General features: G+C 40.4%; 1 protein-coding gene across 2 annotated transcripts in view; it reads left to right on the top strand.

The window, feature by feature from the left end:
• The window catches only part of TENM1 (teneurin transmembrane protein 1), a gene marked incomplete at both ends in the record, with an annotated part of 259,760 nt that overhangs the window by 26,562 nt on the left and 206,313 nt on the right, over positions 1-26,885 (top strand). For both annotated transcript variants that reach the window (XM_082488474.1, XM_082488475.1), the window contains one exon: positions 4,400-4,660. In XM_082488474.1, coding sequence (XP_082344600.1) covers positions 4,400-4,660 — 261 coding nt within the window. The remainder of the gene's footprint in view (positions 1-4,399; positions 4,661-26,885) is intronic.

The following is a 26,885-nucleotide window of genomic DNA, read 5'->3' on the forward strand; positions in this document are numbered from 1 at the left end:
TAGTTGAACAGATAGGTGCATTAAGTAACTTAAGTATTATTTGTCACTCTGTTATTAATACAAAATAACATTTTTCCATAAGGGAATAGGAAAATTGGAGAGGAAGGCTCTTTACGCTCATCTGTTTATACACTAGTTTTGTGGTTCTCTTTTATCTACTTTGTTTGAACAGTCTTCTCTTTATTTTAAATATTTATTTACTGAAATAAATATTTATTTACTTTCCCAGTTAGTTGTTTGAAAGTAGCAAAATTCTTGGCAAATGGCAACAGTGTGGAAATTCCACGAGTCCTGCGAGTCCACTAAGTCTGTAGAAAGACTAAGTTGAAGAGCAGGACCCCCATGGGTCCTATCACTTGGGTAATTTTTGTTTGTTGGTTGGTTTTTTTTTGCCTGTGTCAGAAGAACTAAAGAGTTGCAGAAAGAGTAGGTGGCACACAGGTATTCCTGGCTGTGCAAAGGGCAGTTAAACAGTCCTGAAGGTGCACTGGGATAAACGTTTTATATACGCGGGAAAATCCTAACTGTAGGTTGTTAACTGTACTGGTGACTACATTGATGCTGTAGTAAAGAAATAGTTGGAGAGCGTATGTGGAGGTTTCGGTAGCTCTCTGTTGGTGAACAAATTTGGGGCAGTGTTGGAGCTGGCTGCCTGGGCAGCTGCCGAATCCCCCCCTCAGCACGAGCCCCTTACACAGCAAGGGCACCGCTGGCCAGTGGGGTCAAACTTTGCTTTAACTGCTCATCTCTGAAGAGGTTTCTTTTCAGGAAAATTAAGTTGCCTAAAGGTAGAAAGAAAGGGATCTGTTAATTGAAATGCTGATTTATTTTTTTAATGCACCCAGCCGTCTTTCCTTTTCTTAATCGTTAGATACTTTACATGTCTTTATACAATATTTTTGGAAAAAGCAATTAATATCAATGAAGGATAAAATACTTGTATTTTTAACAGTTGTGCTGCAGTAGGCTCCACAAGGCCCAGAGGTGAAAATCCTGTCATGGTCTTCTATATACATTCATAACTGCAACTTTTTTTGCTCTGTCCACAGTTCATGCAAAAACTTGATTTTCATATTAATGTTCCCTCACTTCTCCTGTGACTGTATCTTCCTGGTAAGACTAAATCTATCATAAATCAACACTTGAACTTTATCTCCTTGTGGAAATGTATAGTATTTTAGGTAACAAGGTTAGATATGCAGACTAAAAGCAGCCACTTCTGGCATTCTAAGTGCTTTTCAGAAAACGCATCCCGTGGGAGTTAAAGTACTACCAAGGCTTGTATACTTAAGAAATAGACTATTAAGGCTATATATCGTGTTAGACTTCAGTCGAATATGAGTTACAGTATAAAAAAGGCACTTGCTTTTGCTCCACCGATAAGAAATTAGCTCAAATATCGAATGTGTTAGCTTCTACATTTTGAATTAACTTATAGACTGAAGGGTAAATTTTGTGCTTCTTAAGCATGTGTAATCTAATGAGCATTTGTGAGGTTTGCTGGGGTGAATTTTCCCCTTGGCGTACGCAGTTGCAAACAGGGAGACCATGGGCTGCAGGCTGCCAGGGGCAGACATCTGCCCGGAGTGGACACCCGTGTAGAGAAGCGCCTGCAGCCTTGCTCCCCGGGGACCTGGCATCGGCTGACACGACTCATGAGGTTATGGGGGATTTGTAATTGCGGAGAAGTTCCTCAGCTGGTGAAAACAAGTGCAAATCTGCTTTGAAGGGGAAGGGGGTTCAGAAGATGCTTCTTGAGATCACAAGGTGTCATTTAGTTGACAGAGACATACTCTAAGAACCCTGCGTGGCTGTGATTGACAGAAATCCAACTCAAGAATAATACTGCTTTTTGAGAGAATTTAATTTAAAAAAAAAAAAAAAAAGAAAAAGTTGTGGGGCAGTTTCATTGGAGGTTATTTCATCAGTGTGGGCCTCGGTCAAAATTGAGACCAGTATTAAGGCTAATGAAATTTGCAGATTAGGCAGCTAAGGGATTACAAAAGGAGGTTGCACTGTCAGGAAAGTCTTTGACTTGTGAAATTTATGAGAAAGAAAGAAAGAAACTCTTTATTCCTCAGGTCCTTCCCCAGAGGTACCCAGAGGATGAGGTTCCAACCCATGCCTCATGGCGAATATCTTTCTTCATCCTGTTGGCTCTCTTATTTCATGAGGAAAGGATTAAGTGTGTTTTTCACTATAAATTTTTCTTGATGTACATCAATAAAATATCCCCCTTTGGAAGTACCTTCTCATTAGTGCTTATGAGAAGCACTAAAGACCTGCCGGTGTCTTTAAGTACAACTGTCCAAATGTACAATAAGCCTAATTTACTTCCCTTGAATTTTATATGCTTTTAGCAGCTAAATCTTAATTTTCTTTGATGATATACTTCTTTAAATGTCAGTATACGTTTATTCCTCTTTTTTATGTCATCTGCTAAAGCATGTGTTAACCATCATCAATTTTTGATGGAGTGGGCAGTCAGGACTGCACCCCTGCGTGTGACGAGCTAGCTCATTGCTAGCAAGATTTGGCCTTCCCCTTTCTTTCAGGGCACAAGCACAGTACGTGGAGTGAAGCTCCTGTCTACTTTTTTGTAGTAGCTCAGCTCAGTTAAGCAGAACTTTCAATCGGATGTTTCACAAGAAAGCGTTGGCTCGCCTCTTCGTTACTGAAAAACGTTTGGTCAAATAGTGGCATCCACGACCTCCGTTTAAATGAACAATGCAGTCCTTGCGGGGTGGCGTAGGATCGGCCTGCTTGGATGGTTCGCTCTCTGTTTCATTGATTCTCGGCTCTGGCGTAGTCATCCGGGACTGTCACCGGCTTTTTAATTCTTGGTTTATGTGTAAGTCCTTTTTGAATTCGGTAAAGAAAAAATACCAACGGATGTGCACCATTTGAAACCATATTTTGTATAAAGGTGTTTTTATTCATTTAGTGCTGTCAAAAAGAAAGTAAAAGTTAGGAGTGTGATGCAGCTGTGATGGTTCAGTGTCCAACTTCCGTATCTGCACTCTTCGTGTCATACAAAGATTTGGTCCCAGCTGTCTAATTAAGCCAAGTGGAGCTTGTTTCTTGTGGGTGTAATACATAATACTACAGCTGAGACCTTCAGGAATGTGATGGCAAAGGAAAGAGAGAGAGAGACAGATGGCTTAAAAATCGAGCCACCTCAGCGTATTCTAGCTTAGCGTTTGGTTTGTAGTTTTTGGACAATACTTTCAAGAAAATACCTGGGCTTTCCGTTATTTCGGCGAGTGTGCTTAAAATAAGAACCATTCCTCTTACTGGCTGGTAAGTGGATTGGTTTGGCAAATTAAAGCTTTAGTTAGGATGACAGTAGAAGAGAGTATTTGTCCTCAGTCTCTTTCAATGACTCTTGTCTCTAACGTTTCTTTCTAGAAATTGAAAGAATACTGTAGGCATGTTTGATATTGTATTTGGTCTCTCAAGATGGCATCGCAGGTCTGATGTTCAATTAGGGAGTGCGGTTCTGTAATCTTTATTTAATTAGAACTCCTTTTCTTACTCCCTGGGAGTTGCGTTTGTAATTGGATTCTCACAAGTGAGAATATGCAGAGGCCACCTCAAAGGGAAGTTGCAATTTGCTGATGTGTGTTACTTACCTGTAGTTCTTCGAGAATGTTTCCTCTGCATATTCACATTATGGGTCCTGTCCGCCTTCTGTTTGTCCTCGGATACCTACTGCCCTACAGTTGCGGTGTTTAGTAAGAATAACTGAAGTATTGAGCACTGTACAACTCCTTAAAATCTCTGATCGCTTGGTGTCATGAGATGGTGTTTGTACAGTCCCGGTAGTCACTGCTCTTCTAGGAAGTTCCTGTAGGTCACCAGCACTGGAGAACCAAGACCCACTGGTGTGAATATGCAAGGACAGCACTCTCAAAGAGCAAGCCAAGGGTAAGTACCCTTTCTTTGTCTTCTGTGGTTAACCAAATCTTTCAAATGTTATTTTGTAAATTCCCCGTTTGCAAATTTGCTGCGCTTTCCCTATGATAAAAACGTACAGAGAGTAGTTGTAGAGCTGTTGCCTTTCTGGCAAAAAAACAAGTAAGTATCTGTATTTGTAAGTACTCCCTTCAGTTGTAAATTGATGTACCGCTATCAGCGTGTGGGTGTGTACACATGTTTGGGCTATAATATATTTCTATCAGACAAAAAGGCACAATTACAGTGCAGTATTAGATATTTTACAGAGTTGCGCTCTTTTAGCTGTATTATAGTAGATTATATAGCAGAGTGAGTCACTGACCAAAAAAAGTCTTCTAACAGTATTAACAATGGTAATTCTCAAAACAGATTCTTCAAAGGAAAATCAAAGGTATATTGCTTTTCACTTCTAAATTTTTTTCTGAACTTTTGTGTTTTCCAGACATGGAATTCTGTGAGACTCCCCATATTCTGTGCTCTGGCTATCAAACAGATTTACACGGTGCAGCTGAGCACAGTTACCCGCTAGAGGTGGGCTCAGATGTGGATACTGAAACAGAAGGTGGTGCGTCCCCGGATCATGCCCTGAGGATGTGGATGAGGGGGATGAAATCGGAACACAGCTCCTGCTTGTCAAGCCGGGCAAACTCAGCGTTGTCCCTCACGGACACTGACCATGAAAGGAAGTCTGATGGGGAGAATGGTAATAAAGAAATGCATCTCATGTACTGAATAGAAGTAGTAATTTATTTGAAGCTTTCTACTTCTCTTTTCCTTTCCTTTCCTTTTCTCTTTCTTTTCTTTTTTTTTTTTTTTTTGTTTTCTTTCTTTTTCCCCCTTCCTTCTTAGGTCTCTGTATTATATGAAGGCGTGAAAGGGTTGTTTGGTATATGCATTGTATTTATAGTGCAGATGGAAAATAAGACAAAAACCAAAACAATGTTGTTGTTAAAATGTCATTCTTTTAGAGACCAATTACTTTCCCATTTTCTCCAGTTTTATGTCATAGGACATCTATCATTTGAGTTTAGTAACCTATGAATTAGGTTCTAAAATAAATCTATATATGTACATTTGTATCGCATTTTGTGTAGAATTGATCCTGCATGTGCTGGGTTCTGGGCATAGCATTAAGACTCTACTGCCGGGTGACTTCAGAAAGACAACCTGGAATCCTAAACGCTCCGTTCAGCTGTAATTTCAGGCTACACCTGCAGACATCCCTTTATCAGTAGGACAGGTTGAACAGGTCTTTGTCATATCTCATTCTTCTATTTCTCTGCATATGCAGGGTGGATTTCTGGGTTAGGTTTTGGGGGTTATTTTTGGTTTTCTTTGTTTTTTGTTTTTTTTTTTTAAATATTTATTCTCCTTCAGGATCTCTACTTATTTGCTTTTCTTATGGTTTAGTGTGTCATAGAAGGTGAAAATGTGTATTTAAGTAACAGGGGGAATTAGTAATTTTTATCTCTGCATCAAAATTGATGAAAATCTGCTATAAATGTTTCCTTAAAGAGTACAGTAAGTAAAGAAATTTATCATGCTTAAGATCAACAAGCTTAGCTCATATTTTAATTTCTGTGTTTAATAGCTACACGTTATGGCAGGTCAAAATGTAGTTAAATATGTATTTTTAACTGGATAAGAGATAGGGGAACCAGTGAAAGTGGCAGACTGGCACTTCAGTGTTGACAGTGATACATTTTAGTAGATCTATAGTCATAAGATGAAAGAGAGTTCAGTCATGAATGTCACTTCTATAGTTACGCGTTTTGAATTTGTCAAATACGAAGCTGGTAATTTAATTATCATTTCATCTGCATGTTTGTCAGTACCAGCGATAATGTCCAATATAGGTTCAAAGACATTAGATTATTTGCATGAGCTTAAAAAAAAAAAAAGTTGTTTTAGTGCACAGCTCATTTTTGATTAAATACTCCTTTGAGGGTTAAGCACTCTGCGCTGTCCCATTGTATCCTGTTACTAGAATCAGTTCATTTTCAGGTGCCACCCCATTTGCGCGATGATGGATGGACGGCTGCCTTCTCGCTTCCTGCTTCTGCCACATTCTCTGTGGGGTCCATCCTCTGTAAAGTGTTGTTGCACAGGGTTGTGGGTTTTTTTGGCGTTGGAGGTTTTTTGGTGTGTTTTCCAAAGACATTTGGTTTTACGTGGTGGCTGAAGGAATCGTATCTGGTCTGCCCGAATTGGCTGGCTCTTAACTATGAAAGTGGCTTAAAGGGAATGCTATCTGAGAAAGGAATGTGCCTACTTGTACCACTTAAACTAAGAAATACAGTTACGTTTTAAGCTGCTGGGAAGCTGAAGTCTTCAGAGGAGATTAAGCATATAACCAAGTTCTGCATTTCAGCGTGGAATGCAGTGGTGCCCCTGGGTATTCATGAAGTTTTGCTAGCTGTACAAGTTGCACTAAATAAGTTGTCTTGCTATAGATGAAAATTATTGTAGGTAGTAAAGGAAATGCTTTTGTTGCCTTCATCGTCCTACGTTGCAGGAACCACGGGTTAAATGTCATTAAGATAGAGACATGTAATCATTGCGTATCACCAACAAAGAATAGAGTGGTTTCTTCTAAAAGTTTGTCTCAGAGAATGATTTTAATTGATTTAAACTCACTTACGGCATTCTCTAGACTAGAGCGGAGTAGTCCTTTTGCATGTGGCTTTCATATTTGGTTCTTTGTAAGCTTTATAACAAAATTAGATACTACAATACAAATTTTAACTGAACTGTTAGAAGAGGAAAGTGAAGGCAAGAATAAGTTGGAAGAGAGAGAAACTGAGAGCACCAACTCATCCGAACTCTTTAGTTGTCTCCAGGCAGGGTCGACAGAGCAGGTGTCAGTGCTTCCTGTGGCACTGCGTCCTTATAATAATTGCAGTCTTGAAAGTTAATGTGGATAAATTTGAAGACAATGATGGTTTGAGCTATATTCGTTTATATTATCTAGTACTTCACAGGTAAGTTCACAGTCAAGATTCCTGATCCAGAGAGCAGCGTGTTTTGCATCTGGGTTGGCACTCAGTAACAAAGCACTCTTTGAATACAGAAGTTCATACATCGCTACTTAAATGAAGTAATAGATGGCCCATCTTTCTGCTTCTATGCAGTCATTTGTGCCAGGGGCTTTATCAGAGAGCCACAAGTGTTGCATTTATCCTTCTCGGTCCCTGCCTTGGAAGCAGATTTTCTTTGTGCCAGCCAGTGACTTCTGTGGTGTGAAAATGAGTGAGCACATAAGATCAGTAGCTGGAAGTTCATGAAATGCAGTTTCCGTGGTACTGTCTAATTGCTGTAAAATAAGGTAATTAGAAATTTTGGCTTTTGAAGGCTTGACCCAATGGCATGTGAACACAGCTATTTGTAACTGGAATAAACTTGATGAGGAAGACACAGTTATTGAGCTGTTTGAGAAAACTAATTGCTAATATTGAATGTATTTTGAAAAGGTCAGTTTGTTTTTGTTGTTGGGGTTGGGTTTTTTTCCTCTATGAGCACAATTCCGCTACAAATACAGCTTTTTTTTTGTGGTGACATTAGGACAACAAAGTGCGTAGACTCTGGTAGATCTGCTTTCAGGACGTTTTTTTGCTTTACATTGATCTGAATACTTTTGTAAATTTTATTCTGTTTAAATATTCTTTTATTTCTTACATTCATTCAAAGCTCTAGCAGGAGGTTCCCTGGCAAAGAATATATACTTCGCTATGTATTCTGAGTAGCCCAATTTGAGAATTTATTTGAGGATTATTTTCCTTCATAGACACACCAACTCTGATAATCACTGTTGAAACATACTCCGGTTGTTTTGGCAGCATTGAACAGATTGCGTGAAACACCAACATTCCCATTTAAATTAGTGTTGTCAATGTTAATGGCAACTAATAATAGCCTATTAGTGCACAAACTGCCTTCAGCTTTGCCTGAGGCTAAGCAAAATATATATTAACTGCAAGTAATGAATGACCAATTTCTTGGGGATCATTGCTTATCTCTGGTACGGTATAAATAGCCCTATTTAAACAAGAACAGTGTTACTCTACAATATGTGAATGTAAATTTCAGACAGAAGCGCTACAAAATAACAATATCAAAAATAGTTACTTTATTCCATTGAAGAAGACTGCATTTACCCTCAAGTCACCGAGACAATGGTGTCTGTCATTGCAGCGTATCAGAACATCTGCCAGATTACTGAGCTGGCAGTTTTATTTATTTCTTTGTTCTTCTGGACTAAAGCTGTGGTCCAGGAGAGGATACAACCCTGATCTACAAAAGGGGCGATCTTCGGACATGTTATGTAAAACTACATCACGTGGCAGACATCTGCATCCCACACTATGTAGTGTACTAACGAGGAGACTACGCTCTATTTTGTATCCATATACTCTTCCCTATTAAGTTGTTCCTGCTCTACTTATGTTTTGCTTCACGGGATGCGGCTGTGAGGCGACGAATTTCACCTCAAATGCATTCATGTCATGCTATAATCCATTTCTGAGACATATTTGACTTGTTTGCACAACCATCACCTCTTTTACTTGTAGCTCCTACATCTCAGCTGAGAGCTGGTACGGAACTTGAGCCATTTCTACAGTAGCACAGCTTTTAACCAGTTTTAGGTGGGTGGATTGTTTAGCAGTACTTCAGAGGCTGGCTTGCTTGGCTTACTCCTGTTGTGTACTTAGATGCTTTTATGCAATTAGTTACTTTTTCTCTACTAAGTAATGAGAACCAGTAGCGAAGTACTGGATTCCTGGTGCTGGATGAGTGTACTGTGAAGTGCACACTCAGTCTCGGAGCAGATTCATGTTCAGTTCCTTTGGCTGCATTATTTTATGCCGACTCGGCATTGGCTGTAGCTCACAACAGCTTCTTTGAGATTTGTAGGCAAGAAATTAGGGTGTTAGTGCAGGCTGAAATACCACTAGACTGGTCATGGAATGCAGCTTTAGAGTGCTTGAGATCCGGCATGGGGATTTTTTTCTTTAATAACATATTTGTCTTTTAAAAAACAAAGCAAGAGGGGAAAAAACAGCTGTGAAAAAATGTGGTTGTTTCCTTTTTCCCACAGAAATTATTGGGAAACTTCTTTAATAACATCGGGGTACAGGATCAGATTCTATTTGGAACAATAATTTTAGTAATATCAATACTTTTAAACAGCAGACTGCAAAGAGAGAGTAATAACATTGGCCATATATTAATAAGTGGATGTAGTAGAGGAATCAGTAGGTTACAGATCAAAGCTGAGTTTAATGACATAGAAACATGTAAGATTAATCTTGTGTAATTCACCGAAGTATTTGTTTTATACCCTGGGAGCAGCAGCCCGTTTAACAGAGCTTTTGACTCTCCCTAAATCTCTGGGGTTTTGTCATTTTGATTGCTGGGCAGATGGGTGACTTTTGGGTAAGTCACCTCAGCTCTTTGCTCTTCAGATTCAGTATCTTAACAGTATCTGTTAAAGGGATAAAGATGCTTAATTAGTAGAAGAAATACTGGAATTGCTGAGGCTGTATGAGAAACGCCACTTTGTGAATGCTGTCGTTTTTCAAACATGGGGAGGATTTAGCTGAGGACAAAGTTCTGATTTAATTTATGGTGTGTGTCAATAGACCTACTGTGAATTCACACCTGTTTAAATTAGGCTTGAATTTGGCTCTTCATAAGTCTTGTGTTTAATGCAAGAAAGGGAGAGCATTAGGATTAATGTTGCTGTTATTTACTGTTATTTTGTAAACAAGCCAGGCATTAAGCTGGTCTCTGGCTTTCTCATTTCTCCGGGAAATTATTACCAACAGCTACATTATAATAACAATACATGCTCTGAGAAGAAGTATGCAAGCGACTGACTCTCTATGCAGGATTGTGCTTGTAATGACGATTACTGTATCTGAAGTATTTGCACATCTTGTCACTCTCTATTTACAATGGTGCAATTAAGAAAATCAGTTACTAATTTGCACGTAGAGCAGTTAGGTCAAATGTGTGTAAGTAGCCTTGAAAATATGAAGGGAAACATCAGTCTTTATTCCCATTCCATCTGTGCCATTTCATATTTTTCTCTTCATTCCTGGTGTGCTTTACTTTGCCTTTTCATTGTGGCACAGATTGCGTTCATCTTTGTACCGTCCTGTCTGGTGGATGGTTTTAGTCGCCGAATAGATTAAGGCAACCTCATCACTTAAAGAAAATGCAAAGCCCCCAGGGTGAAATTCCTCCAACTTTGGGAGTTTGCTGTAGCTTGTCACATATTTGAGATACGAAACTCTCAGATATTTGACAGAAAAGGGCCATTAATCTTCCCTTAATGAAAGACTTCTTTGGCTTCTGTTGTGATTTTTTCACTTCTGGTGTTTAGACGGTATTTATGTTGTTGCTTCTGCTGTTTCAAAGCACATGAACCTCTGCAGCGCCACCGCAGTGCCTTTGGGGGAGCACTGGAGCACCCATTGACACGGGAACTGCTCTGCTGGAGTTGTTAAGAGTGTAAGATGCTTTTGTTGACCCTCAGAGTGGTTCCTTTGGAAATGGTACTGCCTCAAAGGAAGCATGTAAGTCCTCTGAATTGCTTTGGAGAAGTGTGAGATGCTTCTGTAAGCGCTGTAAGGTCACCTCAGTTGTAATACCGTGATCGGTATCGTGCATTGCCCCCGGTATTTAAGCCGTTTATGAAATTGTTCACATACAGAAATTCAGCTAATGAGGAGTTGTTGTTTGTCAGTATTGCGGGAAAAATTCTGCCTTTTAGAATTACTATCTTCATTACTTTCCTGACTAACAGGGGCATTGCATCTGCATATCTGCTATTTTAATCTTTACGGTTTTCATATGGTATATTAAAATCAGTACATAATGGTAAAACATTCCCTTTCTTGTGTTTCTCTTTTAAGTACAACGAACGCTAATTTAAAGACAAATATCAAACAGTATTTAATATTTTACATGAAAGATAATGAAACAGTATTTAGAATGTAGCAGAAATGTTTTTTATATTCCATAATCCACATTACCTTTACCCACCGCATAGAAAAAAGTGTCTGTGCATTTGTGTAATATTTTTAGGCCTGCAGTTTTGTTTTCTTTCATGGGTAGCTAAAAGACGGGAGGGAGGGAAGCTTGAGGAGAACAGTCGGGTCTAATTTCTATCCCAGAAATGAGTAACTTGGCATTACAGCTCAAAAAAATCATTTGCCTTTCCTCCCCTGTGTTATGCAAAAATGGTAGTGGATGTGCTTAAGGAGCCCGTAGCAATATAAATTATTTCTCCTTCTTTCTTTTAAATCTTTTTGACTTTCTCAGATGGAGATGGGTGTGCAGCAAAAGTATTTCCACAAGTATTTTACAGTGCCAAAGGACGTTGCAGTGCTGCTGCAGTTGTTGGTTTGCTGCAGTTGTGGGAGCTTGGGTGATCCAGGCTGCCACAGGGGGAAGAGGCGAGGCGGGACGGAGAGGCAGCAAAGCGCCCGCCTTCCCTCAGAGTGCCGCGGTGCACAAGTGTGAGGGTTATCTGACTCTTCGTTTCAGCCATCTCGGTGAGACTAGGGGGATGCGGAACTAAATGCTGCTTCTCTTGTTAGACATTTACCGTGAATTCTGCGTTCGGACATCTCTGGACCAGAGTGTTGCTGGGAACACTTCCATTTCAAACAAGCAACACATCTGCTCTGCTGGGGTTTTTTATGTTGTTGTATTATTAAGTTTATAATATGTTTTATTTCTCATCTCTTTTGCTTAAAATTTAAAAGGAGTTAGAAGATCAGAAATCTGCTTTACAGAAACAGCCTGCGGTTATATTTTATATGTATATCCTTTGGAATAAATGAATAAACTATGTATTTCAGTTTAATGTTGGTTTGGCTTAATACTTATATTGAAATATAATCAATTCTCACTTATATGTCTTAAAATGTAAAAGTTCCTGACAGTTGGCACCTGGTTTTCATCAAAGTTTGTGATGTTCTGCTGAAAGCTGCCAGTGGAACATCAGTAGCGCAAAATAAAGCTAACGGAAAAACTTGTGAGCCCTGATCATAGAAGATTATAGTTAAGGCTACTAGATAAATAAGATCAAATTACTCTAATTTGCTTCCTTATACCCTCAGCCGGTATGGTCTTAAATACAAAGATATCTAGAGCTTTTTTTTTCCTCTGGCAAAATGCTTTTTAGTTATTCCAAATTGTAGTACTGTAAGTGAGATAAAAAGAAGGAATCTAGGAAATGAGTACAGGATTGGCAGAAAAGTGGAAAATACTGACAAATTATCCTTTTAGGGTCTAGCAAGGTTTAATCTAAATATCATTTCTTCTTGACAGTATGAAATCTTCTAAGAATGTATTGTCGAACTACCGTGGATGACAAAAGATTGCTCATTCTTCCTCTTCAGTCTTTTTTTCATTTTTACCCATTTAATTCCTTGTGTATTAAATTACATGAGAAAGTCTTATCTTCCATTTTCAAATTTGTTGGTATTTCATTTCCTCTTGGGCTTAGGAGTAAGATGAAGATCAGCATAAATCTGTATTATTCAGAGTTACAAACGTTAGCATATCCTCATCTTAGAAATGGGGGAAGTATTGATAGTAGCAAAGAGCTTTGGTCGGACCATCTAGAAGAAACGTAGAAAATGGAGAAAGTGGCTGCTTCCCAGGGGTGCAGCCTTCCTAGTCTTCTAAGGTTGAAAGCAAAACCAAACATATTAGACTATTTCTTATTTCTGCAATAGAAAATAGGATAGGAATGGGAAGTTGTATAAGAAATGACAGTTAGTTTGTACAGAGTAATGCAGATTTGAATACTGCTTGTTTCAACCTGCTTTTATATACAGGTCTTATGAGATGAAATGCAGTACTTTAGATATTAATTTTGTTTTCTTTAATCGTACCTAGCTCTACACCCTGGCTTTATATTTTTTGACACGAGCATTAAAGGAATTGTGTATAATTAGCTCTTCTAGAATATGGGTCTAGAAGTACTGAATAATTCCTGCAGGCTGCTTCCTCTCCCTACCAGCTGTTTTTGAGTAGTATTTTAATTAGATTCACATATTCTGATGACTAATTATATTGCCGGTGTTGTTTCTTTATCTTAAGTTTCTACTCCAGATGATTTGCAATGTAGATTTTGCAGAGTGCTTCACAACGCTGACTTTCAATTGAGCAGCACGTGTCGGCATCTGATCGTAAGTCGTTCGCCATGAGATGTGTTGGCAGTACAGAGGAGGAGCCCTTTGGGCAGCAGAACCCAAATGTTGTGAGGTGACTATGTTCCTTTGCCATGGGTGTTATCCAGAAAAGGAGTTGGGGAAAGCCAGTGGTCTGGAGGTTCCTTTATTCCATGAAACCACACTTCCTAAAAGACTTCTACGTGGGAGGGAGTGCCTGGAAGTGAGGATGGTTTAGGACATCAGGTGGGTTGGGGTTGTTCAGCTCTCATGCTAGAAACCTTGCTAAAAACTACCAAAAGCATGTAAGAAACTCAGGGGACAAAAGTTAAGGGTGCTTTTAAACTGTATATAGCATTTATTATGGTTCATAGCACTCCTCCCTCCCCATCTCATCGGTTTTGTCCATTAGAGGGTTTTTATATCTTCTGTGACATTGTTAGAAATGTAATCAAGACAGCGTGGTGCGCTGAAACTAAAAGAAGAAAACGCATCAGTGTTTTAACTACAGGCAAGTTAAGAGAGAAATGTTTCTATCTATTAAATATCCTCCTATCTCCAAATGATATGCATGTTAAAGTGTGAACACATGAATAGCAATGATTTTGAATGTCTATGACTCCAGCTACTAGACTTTCTCCCCGTTTTTCTTTCTCTGAAGATGCCGTATAGTTTTAGCATTGGTTATGCTAATAAATACTGCAGAGTACAACTCCAGTTTGATGCAGCCGATGTGTCTTATCTTGGGGGTATATTTGTGGAACAGTTGAATGTTACTGATGAACTGTTAATTTTCTTTTGGCTTTTGAATCCAGTCATTGTAATGAGCATTGCCAAATGTTGCTCTGGGCTTGTTTACATCAATGTAGTAAGCATGTCACTTGCTTTGAAGCTGAAATGAATTCACATTTGTAAATGAGCTGGGAATATTTCATGGTGATTTATTCTTGTCTTTTCCAAAATATTGTTATATTTCCTGTCAATCAAGTACCACGGCCAAGGAAGAGTCGAAGGTGTATTTCCTGTAGGAATGGGTGAAGCCATTTCTTTAATGAACCTGATGTTAAAGAGCGAGTTTCCGTGTGGTGTGGTGGGTTTGCCTGTAGGATTTTCACCGTATTGTCACTCCACTTAGCTATAACTCACTGGTGGGTTGTTTAGCGTTTGTAACTGTATTAGTGGCTCTCTCCTACACTCCCAAGCAATGCCTTTGTCTTACGGAAAGATAGCAAGCAAAAAGGGGTCTTTGTGCCACCAACACACGCCAGGTTTTCCATGAGCAAATTGTTCCGTGGTCCAAAACCCCTTTAATCAAAAGGGTATTATTCACATCTTTCAATGTAGCTTTTAAACTGTAAATGCAATGTGAGTTTCCCTCTCTGCCTACAATTATTTTTCTGTAAATGTAAAATATAAACTAATACATGCACGTTATGTGTACCAAAGCCATGCTAAGTGTTGTTTACGCTTAAGTGCCCTTCTCATTGCGTTGTCCAGCAGCGATTTTAATTGGCACTTTTGGCTTGCGGACATCATATTTGATTAACTTTTCCCAAAACAGTGCTTTTGAGCCAGCAAACTTTCTGTTATTGTCCAGTCATGCTAAGCTCTTTTAGAGCAAGTATTTTACTGTTTGTTGAAGTGGCAGAATCATAATGCGTGCTTTGAATTTATATTTTTCTGCATAATTTGGTATAAACATACTTTCTCACTGCGCAACTGGAGATATCTGATGTAGTTTACTTGAACCGAGTCTTACTTGATTTGAATCTGCTTGAGCTGTTGACACAGGGATCACATAACAGCGCTGCTTGCTCGTCGTGCATCATCGCAGCATCTGATGAGTGGTGCAGTATTTACAGCTCAGCACTAGAGACTTCTCATTTGTTTTCTTTGTGACAAAACAATTTATGGACGCTTGCATCTTTTGATTACCGCAAAAATCGTAGCAGCAGAATGTACCTGAATAACAGCTGCTGTTGCAAGTTCTCAAACTCTTTCATAAGATAGTGGTGTATTTTGTGATTTCTTCTAGCTGGTGGTCTGTGTGAGCCAGATCTTGCTGATTGCAACGCGGCTGCATTTTGGGGGTGGCAACGGATTGCATTCTGTCATCCGTTGTCAAAAAGGGATGCTGCTTTAGGTTGTGCTGGTGGTCACGGGTAGGGCTGGAACTCTTGCTGTAAATGGATAAAGCTCCCGATGAAGGGAAAATCTCCACGTTTATTTTTATGTACTTGAGAATTTTTCTCAAGAGACTAATAAAAAGTTCCCAGAATATTACATCATTTCCTTTTATAAGGAAGGTGATTGTGGTGAAGTCTCATTTGTAGTTACGGAAACTGCTTTTGAAAGGTCGAGATAGAGGTAGTGAACACGCACCTGCCTTACGGTGATGGTTTCCGTCCTGGTATAGTTATACGAGTCTTGGTTGAGGCCTGGCCAGAGGTCATGGCTTGCGAAGTAACAGGAGTTACGTTTTCTTTATAGTAGCTCATTCAAATAGTTCAGCATAAATGAAAAGCCATGTTTATGTACGGCTTTGCAACCTGGATTTCCCTTTCGGGGAACGGGGCAACAATATAGTCAACTTATTCAGGTCTTAATATGCTGTCTTGACTCTCGAGGCATCTTTTTATCTCAGTAGCCTGAATGTGACTGAAAGAGCCCTTTAGTGGCGTAGTGGGAGAGGAGCTGGAAGCTGCTGTTCTGAGGGAGATGCCACCCTCGGCTGTTGGCGGTGTGTGTTTGCGCAGGCAGTGTGTTCGGGGTTAGCCGTCGGTGTTCTGCCAAGCCCCTGCTGGCTTCTGGGGGCTTCTCGGTGCCACTGGCGTAAGGGATGCTGCAGCCCCAAGAAGTCTGCCTGTGTTGATAAGAAGAGAATATGAGAGCTCGTCTGTGGCGCAGGTGCGGGAGGAAGCCTTTGCATCCCACCTCTCCCTTGCCCCGGTTTAGCAGCAAACCGCTTAAGGGTTTTGCGCCGTTTTCAAAAATCCTCAGCCCTTCCCTCTCCCGGCTCAGAAATCGGTAAGAACACAGCTGTTCCACCCTGTTGCTTCACTAAAGGAAGGCCTTCTCTCCCGTTTTGTGCGAGTTAGTGGGCCAGCGAGCGCTGGGGAGCGTTTGTGAAGGTGGGCACGGTGGCTGCAGTCTGCCAACGGCAGTACAGCCCCAGCGGTTTTCTTCCAGAGCCTCTGCAATTATTCACCGCTTAGAATTGCAGTTCTTCCTTCCTAACAAGGGGCGCTGCCCAAATGCCTTTTTTGCGATGTGCTCAATGTGTCTACAGCTATCTTTTATGGCTTTGCCCGTGGGGAAAAAATATAATTGAGTCATTCTTCCTCGAGCCTGCGTGGCTGTGTGTTCAGTCAGTACAGTGTTCATCTCGACACTCCTATTGATGGTTGCATTGATTATTTTTCTTCTAGCCCGCGATTCTGCCTCCATTCTAGCTTTTTAATTTTTATAGTTCACTTCCTTTTGAACAGCAAATTCAGCTGTGTTTGGTTTTGTGCATATTTTGTTAGAAATATAATCTCCTGAATACAGATTTCTCCATAGTAGCTAATAACCTAGAGTACTTGAAAGCTCCTTTTTCCTTTTATAACCTGTCTTTTCCAATACGTTTTCTGATTACTGCACTACAGTTCGATTTTTATTGGATCATTTTAGAGCATAATAATTCATTTCTGATCCCTAGTACCTCTCGTCCATGTCTGAAGTGGTCCGCGTTATTTCAGTCACTCAGTTTTGTTTACGTCTTTTCTCTGAAGACAGTCTTCTGCGTTTTGTCTCAAAATATCTTTCTGGCTGGCATCACCATTTTAGTCTTATGATATCCAATTTCCTTTTAATACTAAATCAAATAGAAAGCATTTTCTGTACTTTACCAGCCAACTATAGCTGAATTTTTTGAGCTTTCCTGTAGGTATCTTGTAAATTGGTTGGTGGCTGATAATGGCAAAACCCCTAAGTCATTAAAGAGCTGGAAAAACCAAAAAAAATAAAGTAGAAAGACGGTTTTGTACTGAATGCATTTTTAAACAGTACTACAGCTGTTCATACAATAAACATATTTATATGGAATTACGGTAGAATTTAAATGATGCTTATTAATGTTAAATAAAGAGCCATAATAAGTAAACAGTCTAAATCAATTGGGTTTCTGTGTAAATCTTTGTAGAATTACTTGTTCGTTTGTTGCTTCTGTAACAGATTAGAAAGAATGATTACCTACCTTCTGCTTGGGGAAAAAAGGAAAAAAAAACATATATCCCTTCACATTGCAGAAAGCTATGTCAAAGCCTGCGGTTTCAGTAGGTTTCTCTCTCAGGCTCGGTAGAAACTCTTAAGATACTGAATCGTGGTCAACTTTATGGCAAGAAGCCTCTGTTAAGAGAAATGGCAGTAAGTTGCCATTCAAATGGTTTCAGATTATTTTCTTCCAAAGCTTTAGGTTTGTGCGGTCATGAAACAAAATACAGTTCCTGGCTGTGAACTGATGTAAATTGGTCCAGGCTGCAGACAGCTGGCACAGCTCAGGTTGTAGGTTCCCACTGGGGAAATTTGCACTGGGAGTCAGAACGCAGAAACAGGCATAACCTGCAGCCGGCGTGGAAGCAGCAAGGAGAGGATAGTCCGTGAAGTGGAGATGTTTGGCTGTTAGCTTTGCCAGCTCAGATCATGTCTTGATGATAGTCTTTGACAGCAGTTCTCTGCATCACCAAAAAACCCCACGTCTCCTGCACTGCTCTCCCTGTCGTTGCTGCCCTTTCAGTATGTAATGATGTAATTTGCAGTTTTGTATGCCAGTAGGAAAAAAAGCAGTAGTCGAGCACTCTTTGAAGTGTAGTTGTGTAGTTCAGGTGTTCAGCATAGCTGCCAAAAACACGTGGCTGGAGCTTCCCACCCTGCTGCTTTCCCTCCTTCCTGCCATAATGTTCTGTGGTTGCTTACCTCTCTTAACGTCTCCCTATGTCCTCTGAGGACATCAACACATCTGTGTGATGATGTTGATGAAGTCTTTGATAATACTCCGAAGCTTGAATCCAAGATAAGTATCAGTGTGCTGGTAAAGCTGAAAAACCAAGCTAACTCAAGAAGTGGAAACATGAGGTGTTAAATGAGTTTTAAAACATCTGTATAATTTTCTGAAGCAATCATTCCTGGAGAAATAGAGGACCTGCTGATACTTCTGTGATGCAGAGGGAGATCTTTTGAAGTGTACGTCAACCTCCTTGTGCATCGCCTTCTAGGATGCAAGTTTGCCGTCGGCTGCGTTGCCTATTCTGGTAGGTGTCAAATACACACCTGCTCTGTCTCGATACAGCTGCTACGTGCAGCAGCATAAACAGTTTGCGTCCTGGCAGCATTTATATACCTCATAAATGCGAGTGGTTGCACTGAAATCAATCCCTACGCAAATTAAAAAGGTAAGCAGGTGTAAAGTGTGGAATTTGTTTATCTCAGTTGATAAATTTGCTGTTGGTTTTAGCTTGACTTGCACAACTGATACATCAAAATTTCAATTAACTGGAAAAGTGTTTCAAAATTCCTCAGATTAGACAATTCCGCCTCTTATTTTCATTTATTGATCCATGTACAAGTACAAGAAAAGCAAACATCCCAAAAAGCAGCTGACCGGGCAGTCGAGCGTTTGCTCCCATTCATATGAATCACAGAATCACAGAATGGTCAGGGTTGGAAGGGACCTCTGGAGATCATCCAGTCCAACCCCCCCGCCAGAGAAGGGGCACCTACAGCAGTTGCACAGGACGGCGTCCAGGCGGGTTTGGAATGGCTCCAGAGTGGGAGACCCCCCCACCTCCCTGGGCAGCCTGTGCCAGTGCTCTGCCACCCTCAAAGGAAAGAAGTTCCTCCTCATGTTGAGATGGAACTTCCTATTTTCAAGTTTGTGCCCGTTCCCTCTTGTCCTATCACTGGGCACCACTGAAAAAAGACTGTTCCCACCCCCCTGGCACCCTCCCTTGAAGGATTTATAAGCATTAATAAGATCCCCCCTCATTCTTCTTTTCTCTAGACTAAAAAGCCCCAAGTCCCTCAGCCTTTCCTCATAGGAGAGATGTTCTAATCCCCTCATCATCTTTGTAGCCCTTTGCTGGACCCTCTCCAGCAGATCCCCGTCTTTCTTGAACTGGGGAGCCCAGAACTGGACACAGCACTCCAGATGCGGCCTCCCCAGTGGGGCAGAGTAGAGGGGGAGGATGACCTCCCTCGCCCTGCTGGCCACACTCTGCTTGATGCACCCCAGGATGCCATTGGCCTTGTTGGCCACCAGGGCACATTGCTGGCTCGTGGGCATCCTGTTGTCCCCCAGGACTCCCAGGTCCCTTTCCACAGAGCTGCTCTCCAGAAGGTCAGCCCCCAACCTGTACTGATGCGTGGGGTTATTCCTCCCCAGGTGCAGGACCCTACACTTGCCCTTGCCCTGAATGATAACGGTATTTGGAGGAGTTCTTCCACTGGCTTACGTCAAGCAGCTTGTGTTGGTAATTTCAGATTTGGACCCTTCTTTGGATGCTTCCAATGAGCCACCAGAGCAGGAAAAAGACAAGTAGGGACAGTTGCCTAGAAATTTCCCACTAGAAGTAGGTCTTTCTTACAGGCCCACTGTGTTTGGATGATTTAATTACTTCTAAAAATATTTTCTCTGTGTTTGTTTTAGAGATAGTGATCTGAAAACAGATGACAAATATTTTAATGTATTTGTTTTTCTGATCAGTCATTTTATTTCCTTAAGGATAGCAGAACCAGGAACAACCTTCTTCTAATCTAACCTGATTGATTTGAATTGCCTGCCAAATTCAGTGGCATTTCATAGCTCCACATCTTTGAATGAATTTCTTGATTTTTCTCTTTAATGCAGCTTATTTCTACTAATATGAAGGCACCCAGGGGGTTAGTTAGAGACATGCTTCTGGCATGCTTCTGCTTCACCTCAGTTGTGTGATAAGCTGATGACTGTGACTGAAATTTGTAGTCATCCTAGAAGAAAAATCGAGAAGTAGAAAGCCCAGTTTCATTGAGTGGTTGTTTCAGAAGCTGATGAGAAAGATGTAGTTATTCCCATTCTGCTGGGTAAAATTTAAAATGTTTGGAAATACTCTGGTTGTGCTCATAACACCGGACTGCCTCTTCTTTATAGGTTGTGTGGTATTACTTTGAAATGCTTACCTATGTTCAGTATACACCATGAAGTTTATCAGTTAATGGAATAGTAGGAAAAAAGCAAAAAATTGTCCTAATCAGAATAAGACACTGTCATAGAAACAGGTACAAGTGAAGGTTTTAGTTAACTGTGTTAACTTGATCACTTGGCAGTCTTTTAGTCTCCTAAACAGAGCTGCCAGGCAGTGATTTTTATTGTTTGTATTACAAGAATGCTAATAGATTCTCATCAAAATTAAGGCTTATTTTACTTCACATTACACAGATATAGTTAAAAGATGAGCCGGTCCTCTGAAGAGCCCAAATGGTATACATGTATTGATTATTTTGTCTCTGTTATCTTTCACGGGTTCATTCTGAGCCTTATATAATATGCATAAAGCTCTTCGATACAGAACTTTATTAACTGTGAAGAGCTTCGTTATTATCCTTATCTGTTATTAAGATGGTATCGGGTCAGAATTTGCACAAATGTTTAGTTTCTGCATAAGAAAGCTTTTATTGTGTCAAGGATAATTGTTTTTTATATTTTTAATTTATTGAAACCTTTGTTTCCCACTAGCATAAAAGTTGTAACAGTTGAAATAGGGAAGTGGAGCAGCCCATTAAAAGTGGTACTTCCTCCCTTTATTGCTGTTGTCTATGTTTAGAAACCTTAATTGCCAAATATAGTTAAATATAATGTTTTTAATTTTTAAATGATAGATAATATAGATCTTGATTACAATATTAAAATTTAGCTGGTTGCCTCTTTAATATCGGAAGCGTGGGGGCTGGGGGGAGCGTAGCACACCACAGTATCTGTTTTAGAGACATGAAGATCTTTATGCGAAATTGTAGTGAAAGATGTCAGAAACGTGCTTATCTGATATTTAAGCTGCAGACATTAAAAACATCATTGCTGACACAGAAGTCAATACAGAACACTTCAAAGATCCACAAGGATACGTAGGAAACCAAACGAGACTCTGTGCAGGGGATAGTAACCAAATATAAAATATTTAATAGGAACTACTTTGGAAAGCAGTAATGCTGAAAGGGACCTTAAGGGCCAGTAAACGAGATAAATGGAGCCAACAAGTCAAACGCTACTTTGGGCTGCCTGGGTACATGCATCTTGTCAAGGATCTGTGAGATATAGCAGATGTCACTAAGGCTTCTCTGACGAGTCAGTTCTGGGCATTTCAACACCGGGAATGTATAAAATTGAAGAGACTCTCAGGGGAGTGCAAAATGCGGTTACGTCTTTGGGACTTGTTATTCAAGGAAATATTTTTTTAAAAGGTCTGAATCCATGGAGATTGTCTGAGTTGTCCCTCAACTCTGAAACAAGTATGGGGGACAGGGAGGGAAGAGCTTTGGAGGTACATAGCATTCCAGGTGTGTCCCTAAGAGCACAGTGTAGGATGTACAGCAGAATATATCTGCCAGCAGGCGTAGACCCAGCAATGATGGTTCAGGAGCTCTAATTGTCAGTCCGAGAAAATTAAATATGAAATCACAGAATGACAGAATTTTCAGAGTTGGAAGGGACCTCTAGAGATCATCCAGCCCAACTCCCCTGCCAAAGCAGGATTGCCTGGAGCACATTACTCAGGACTGCATCCAGGCGGGTCTCGAAAATCTCCAGAGAAGGGGACTCCACACCCTCCCTGGGCAGCCTGTGCCAGTGCTCTGTCACCCTCAAAGGAAAGAAGTGTTTCCGTGTATTTGAACGGAACTTCCTGTGTTCTAACTTGTGCCCGAGTCAAAGACAGTTTTAAAACAGTGTAGTTATTCGACATGGGAATAATTTGCCGAGGGACAGTAAGTCGTTGGTTCTCAGAGCCCTTAGGCTCAGAACATGCTTGAGCTGAGCTTTGCATCATGAGGGTTAACATGAGGGTCACGGGTTGAAACTGTACCTCTGATTGTGGAGGTGATCAGACTGGATGGGTGCGTGGGTCTTTCTTTGCTTCATAACCTTTAAAGCTATTATGTTTTTACCGACTGTTAAATTTTTCAAAACACAAGTACAGTTTTAGAGTAGTGTGCAGCAATACATGAAGTGGTAGAGGTTTTGTGGCTGCAGTTGTTTAAAACCAGCCGACATAATTGGGTATATGCTATAGAGGACGTGACAGGCATGTGATTCATTGATTGCAGATCTTCATCAGTTTGTAGTCGAAGGAAATAACCTAATAGATCTTTCCGTCTCTGACTTGTGTGATGTTGTCTATAGTTCCAGCAGCTGCCCTAAACATTTGGCAACTGGCCCAAGCCCAGAAATTAACACTAAGAAATTAATTTTCTATAAGCTAATAAGGACAAAGGCCATTCAATCTATTGTTTATACAGAAAGCTTATTGAATCTGAAGACTATGCATCTGGGAATGAGCTGGTAGAATGCATTTGTTTAATAATAACGCCAACACGTCAGAGAAGGACTTGTGCAGTAATCAGTCATTAAATAAAGGGGAGTTCAGGTAGAATGCAGGTCAAGATGTTTATCTATGGTAACCCAAATAGACAAATGTTTATTAAAGGTTTAAGCAAAGAAATTAAAGAAATGCACATCTAATCAAACTGTGCCAAGATTAAATCAGAACCTTCCCTTCATTATCCTACTGCATCGCTGCCCTCCCCTGACGAGGTGTTAATCACGGCTTCCTTTTCTCCTGTCTACTTTGCACTTCAGATTCCAGGCTTGGCAGGGACTGTTTCTTATAAAAGTTCTCCATCCATTGAAGCACGTTGGCTTTTCTACCTCAGTTGGAGTTTGTAGCCTTCTGATGGGTCCGGGCAGATTTAATTTTTTGGTTCCCAGAACTCTTGATTAAGGGTGGACATTGCTAATTAATCCACTTTGCATATTGAGTAGCTGATCCCCAGAGTTTCTGTCGGTGCAGTGTGTCTCACCTGTCATTACTTTTCATCTCATCTGTCAGAAACGGGCTTTGCCAGCTACTAGGTTTGGAAAGTTTTGAACTGGGGATTTTGTAACTCTCTTGAGCATGTCTGTATGTCCTGCCAAACCCTTGATACAGATAATGAAAATCTTTTGTTACCGTTTGCTGTATTTGCTTCAGAATTTTAGCATTGACCTCACATAAAGAAAAACATTAAATCCTTTCATATTTAAATTAACTGGCTTAAAGCTAAAATCCAAGTAAGTCATAGTGTAGTTTTATTAGAAATTGGGAACCTGTTGAAATCTATTCTGTAATTTGACCTACTGACTCAGAAATTTAGTCTGCCATGCTTTCATGAAACTTTTATCTCAAGTTAGTTACCTTCTGGCAAGAACACCTTTTTTTAACAAGGAAGACTTAGTGGGATGGCTACTAATTAGTAGAGCTTGTTTTGCTTTTATGACTGTAATGATCTAAATACAGTCTGATTAACTCATCTGTGGTTCTCCACTGCATACTGCGGGATACTCGCTATGCATGAGATGAGTCCTCATCTATCTTTATTTCAGGTATATTATAGGTGCGGAGCACATCATGTCGGCTCTTATCTACCTCTTAACGAAGCATCGGTATCGCAGTAACGTCTTTCGCCTCTAAGTCATGTATCTGCAAAGACCGTCTATAGGCTGTGTCTTGTAGTCACTGGGCAGGACTGACGGCTCTCTCTTTTAGCAGTCAACCCTTTGCTTCTCCTTAACTTAAAATTAACGTGAAGAGATAGTTTGGCTTGTGTAAACCTTACGGACTCTTTCTTTAGAAGAGAACTAACAACGATTTTCTTATCTGTGTACTGGTACGTGACTAGTTTGACACCAGTGGAAATAATGAAATTGCCTTGAAACAAAGGGCATAAATCAGGTGCTGTCATTGTTCATTGAGAGCCAGAGAAATTGCACTTAAATGCGGATATAAAACAGCATATTAACTTTACTGCGATACATCAGTGTCTTTAAATAAGTTTACAAAAGCATTTGGAGTGTGTAACTACCTTCTCTTTTATTTTCTATTGCACTTGGGTGCTGCTGTTCTTTTGTGACTGCTGCATCCAGTGAGGCAGAGGAACGTGCTGGGGGCATTTCACTGTCTCACACTGGAGCCTTACGCTTCATGACTGCCCTATCAGCATTAAGGCATACCAAACAATGACCCTTGGCCTAGAATTTTTTTAACGAGGTCCGAAGTCGAGTTATATGTCAGTCTGTGTTTGTTTTAAAAGCGCAGTGAGTGAGTCTGAGGGCACCGAGCTCCGACCAGCAGTGTGTTCTCTAAGCTGGGGAGAAGTAGGCGGCTGAGCAGCTCGGGCCAGCTCAGCGCTGATGGCGAAGCCCGGTGAGATTTGGGTTGTTTATAAAAGTAGCGGTACTTTTATTTGGCTTCTGGCTGTTTCCTTGGGTGAAAACATTTGTTTGAGCTGGGATTTTTACCTGAGGAAGGGCTGCATGATTTGACATACATCGAGCGAGCTGCCGAAATAGGAACAGACGTGATCTTACGCTCCTCTAGAAGCTACTTCCAACATGCTAGCACTTTGCTAGCATCATCGTGCTTAGTTCTGCTACCTCATTATGAATTAGCTTCTAAGTGCTAATAATAGATCACGGCAAAGGCAATTATGTGTAAATACAGGTGACTAAATTAATTTAATTATTGCTATCGCTTGCATGCCGACTAATCCATACATTTTATGAATGAGAAGGTTTCAGCCCTGCTGTATGATCCCATTTATGTGGGAGCAGAATTTGCTTCATCAGGTCGGTAAAGCAAATACTGAAATCTCTACTTTATTCTTCATGTGGGCAAAGAACACAGGGAAGCGAACAGGTGAATGAAGTGAGAGTGTGTATGTGTGTTTGTTATTGTGTAAATTATTATGCCGTGAAATTAAAAAAACAATGTTCACAAAGAAATTGGGATATTGATCTTCTGTAGTTGCATATAGCCATGTAAAGGGAGAAAGGTCTGGAACGGAGAAACTCGTGGTCCTGCATTCATCAGTTATAATAAATGCTCACTGGTAAATAAAAAGCTTCAAGCAAAAAGAATTTCACAATGTGTTACCGCCTTTGTTAAGCTGTAATCTTTACAGCAGTACTGAATATTCCTATCTGCCTACAGGTACGTTTTCAGTGTTGTTTACTTTCTCATGGGAACAATGCTACTTTTCTGTATTTATGCTGTTTCTCTTATGATAATGAACATTATTCTAAGAATATCAAATCTAGTTGTCAAAAAATGTCTAGTGTCAGCATTAGAGGTGTTTATGCATATGCATTATGTTACAGTCGCTACTCGCATTTGCTGCTTGTGCCCCCTCCCTCAGACCCCTCTCATGTTGAGTGCGCAGCACAGACTGTGCCAGCATGATGACAAGCTATTCAATATTTTAATTAATTAATAATTAATTGTTCAATGTATAGCCTTAAGCCTTATTTATTACCACTGTTCAAACCTCGTTCTGACAATATTAATTTTCTGTTGGCACTTCTGTGGTGCTCATCACTACAGGATTCACTTCGCATACGCCGATGTATTTCTCTTTGCAATAGCTGTGGGAAATGATGAGGGCATTACCTCCATTTTATAGACAGTGAAGTCACATACATACAAATTAAGTCAAAAATACCTGCTAAACTGGGCATCTAATTTGAACTGCTCAACACCCGTTGTTTTTCAGAATATTTCAAACATTAGTGCAATATGATACTGAGAATAGCTCACACTGACTTAAGTTACAGCTCTGTAGTTTTATGAACAGGCAAAATAAGAAGTGAAATTATCACGTGGCATCGATTGGTTTTGAGCAGTTTCTAACATCTAGGTTCAATATAAAGATTTACACTGCTTGAGCTGAAGAACTTTTGATAGCAGTAGCAACCTGTCATCTTCTCTTTGAAACCAAGGCTGAAAGGAAGAGAAATCCATGTATTGCTGTTGGGTTTCACAAATGCTAACTGACAGCTTTTTTTTTTTTCCCCTCTGTTCCTTGAAGTTGACTTCTTTCCCTGGTCTGGTCCCAGTCACTTTCTTTCCAAGCCTGAGCTTTGCCGCGGAGCTTTTCTCCTACTTAATTTCTTCTTTCTGGGCTTTCCATTCAAATTCTAGTCATCTTACAATAGCAGTCTTCAAGAGATCTGATCTCGCTGTTCCTGGTCAAATCCTTCTCGTGTGCTCCTCCCTTTTCTCCTTGTGCATTTTAGCCTGTTTTAATGATTCACCCTTGCTTCTTGTTTCTAACTCTTTCCTTCATCTGGTTTCTGTCCAGATGGTTTCATCTGATCCTCTCTCTCTTGCAGTATTTGAAATCAGCTGTCCGTCTCCTCCATCCTGCTTAAGTGCTATTAAGCAGAGGTCTTGAGGAGCATAGGAGGAGGAAACCTCTGGCTCGCAGACTCATTCTCTAGCGCTATCCTTGCTGGATGAGGACATGTAACAGTGAGAGCACAGACCTGACCACTGTAGCCCTGGGCTGAAGTCTTCTCAGCCTCTCTGCTATGCGGTGCCAGCTCTTTCTGGTCGCCCAGAAGCCTCTGAGGACGTGGGTGCGTTCAGTTTGGGTGCGAGACTGACATAAAGGCTAATGCTATGACAATTTGCAAATCTC

Source organism: Vanellus vanellus (genome assembly GCF_965231255.1).
Source record: "Vanellus vanellus genome assembly, chromosome: 10".
Classification (NCBI taxonomy): domain Eukaryota; kingdom Metazoa; phylum Chordata; class Aves; order Charadriiformes; family Charadriidae; genus Vanellus; species Vanellus vanellus.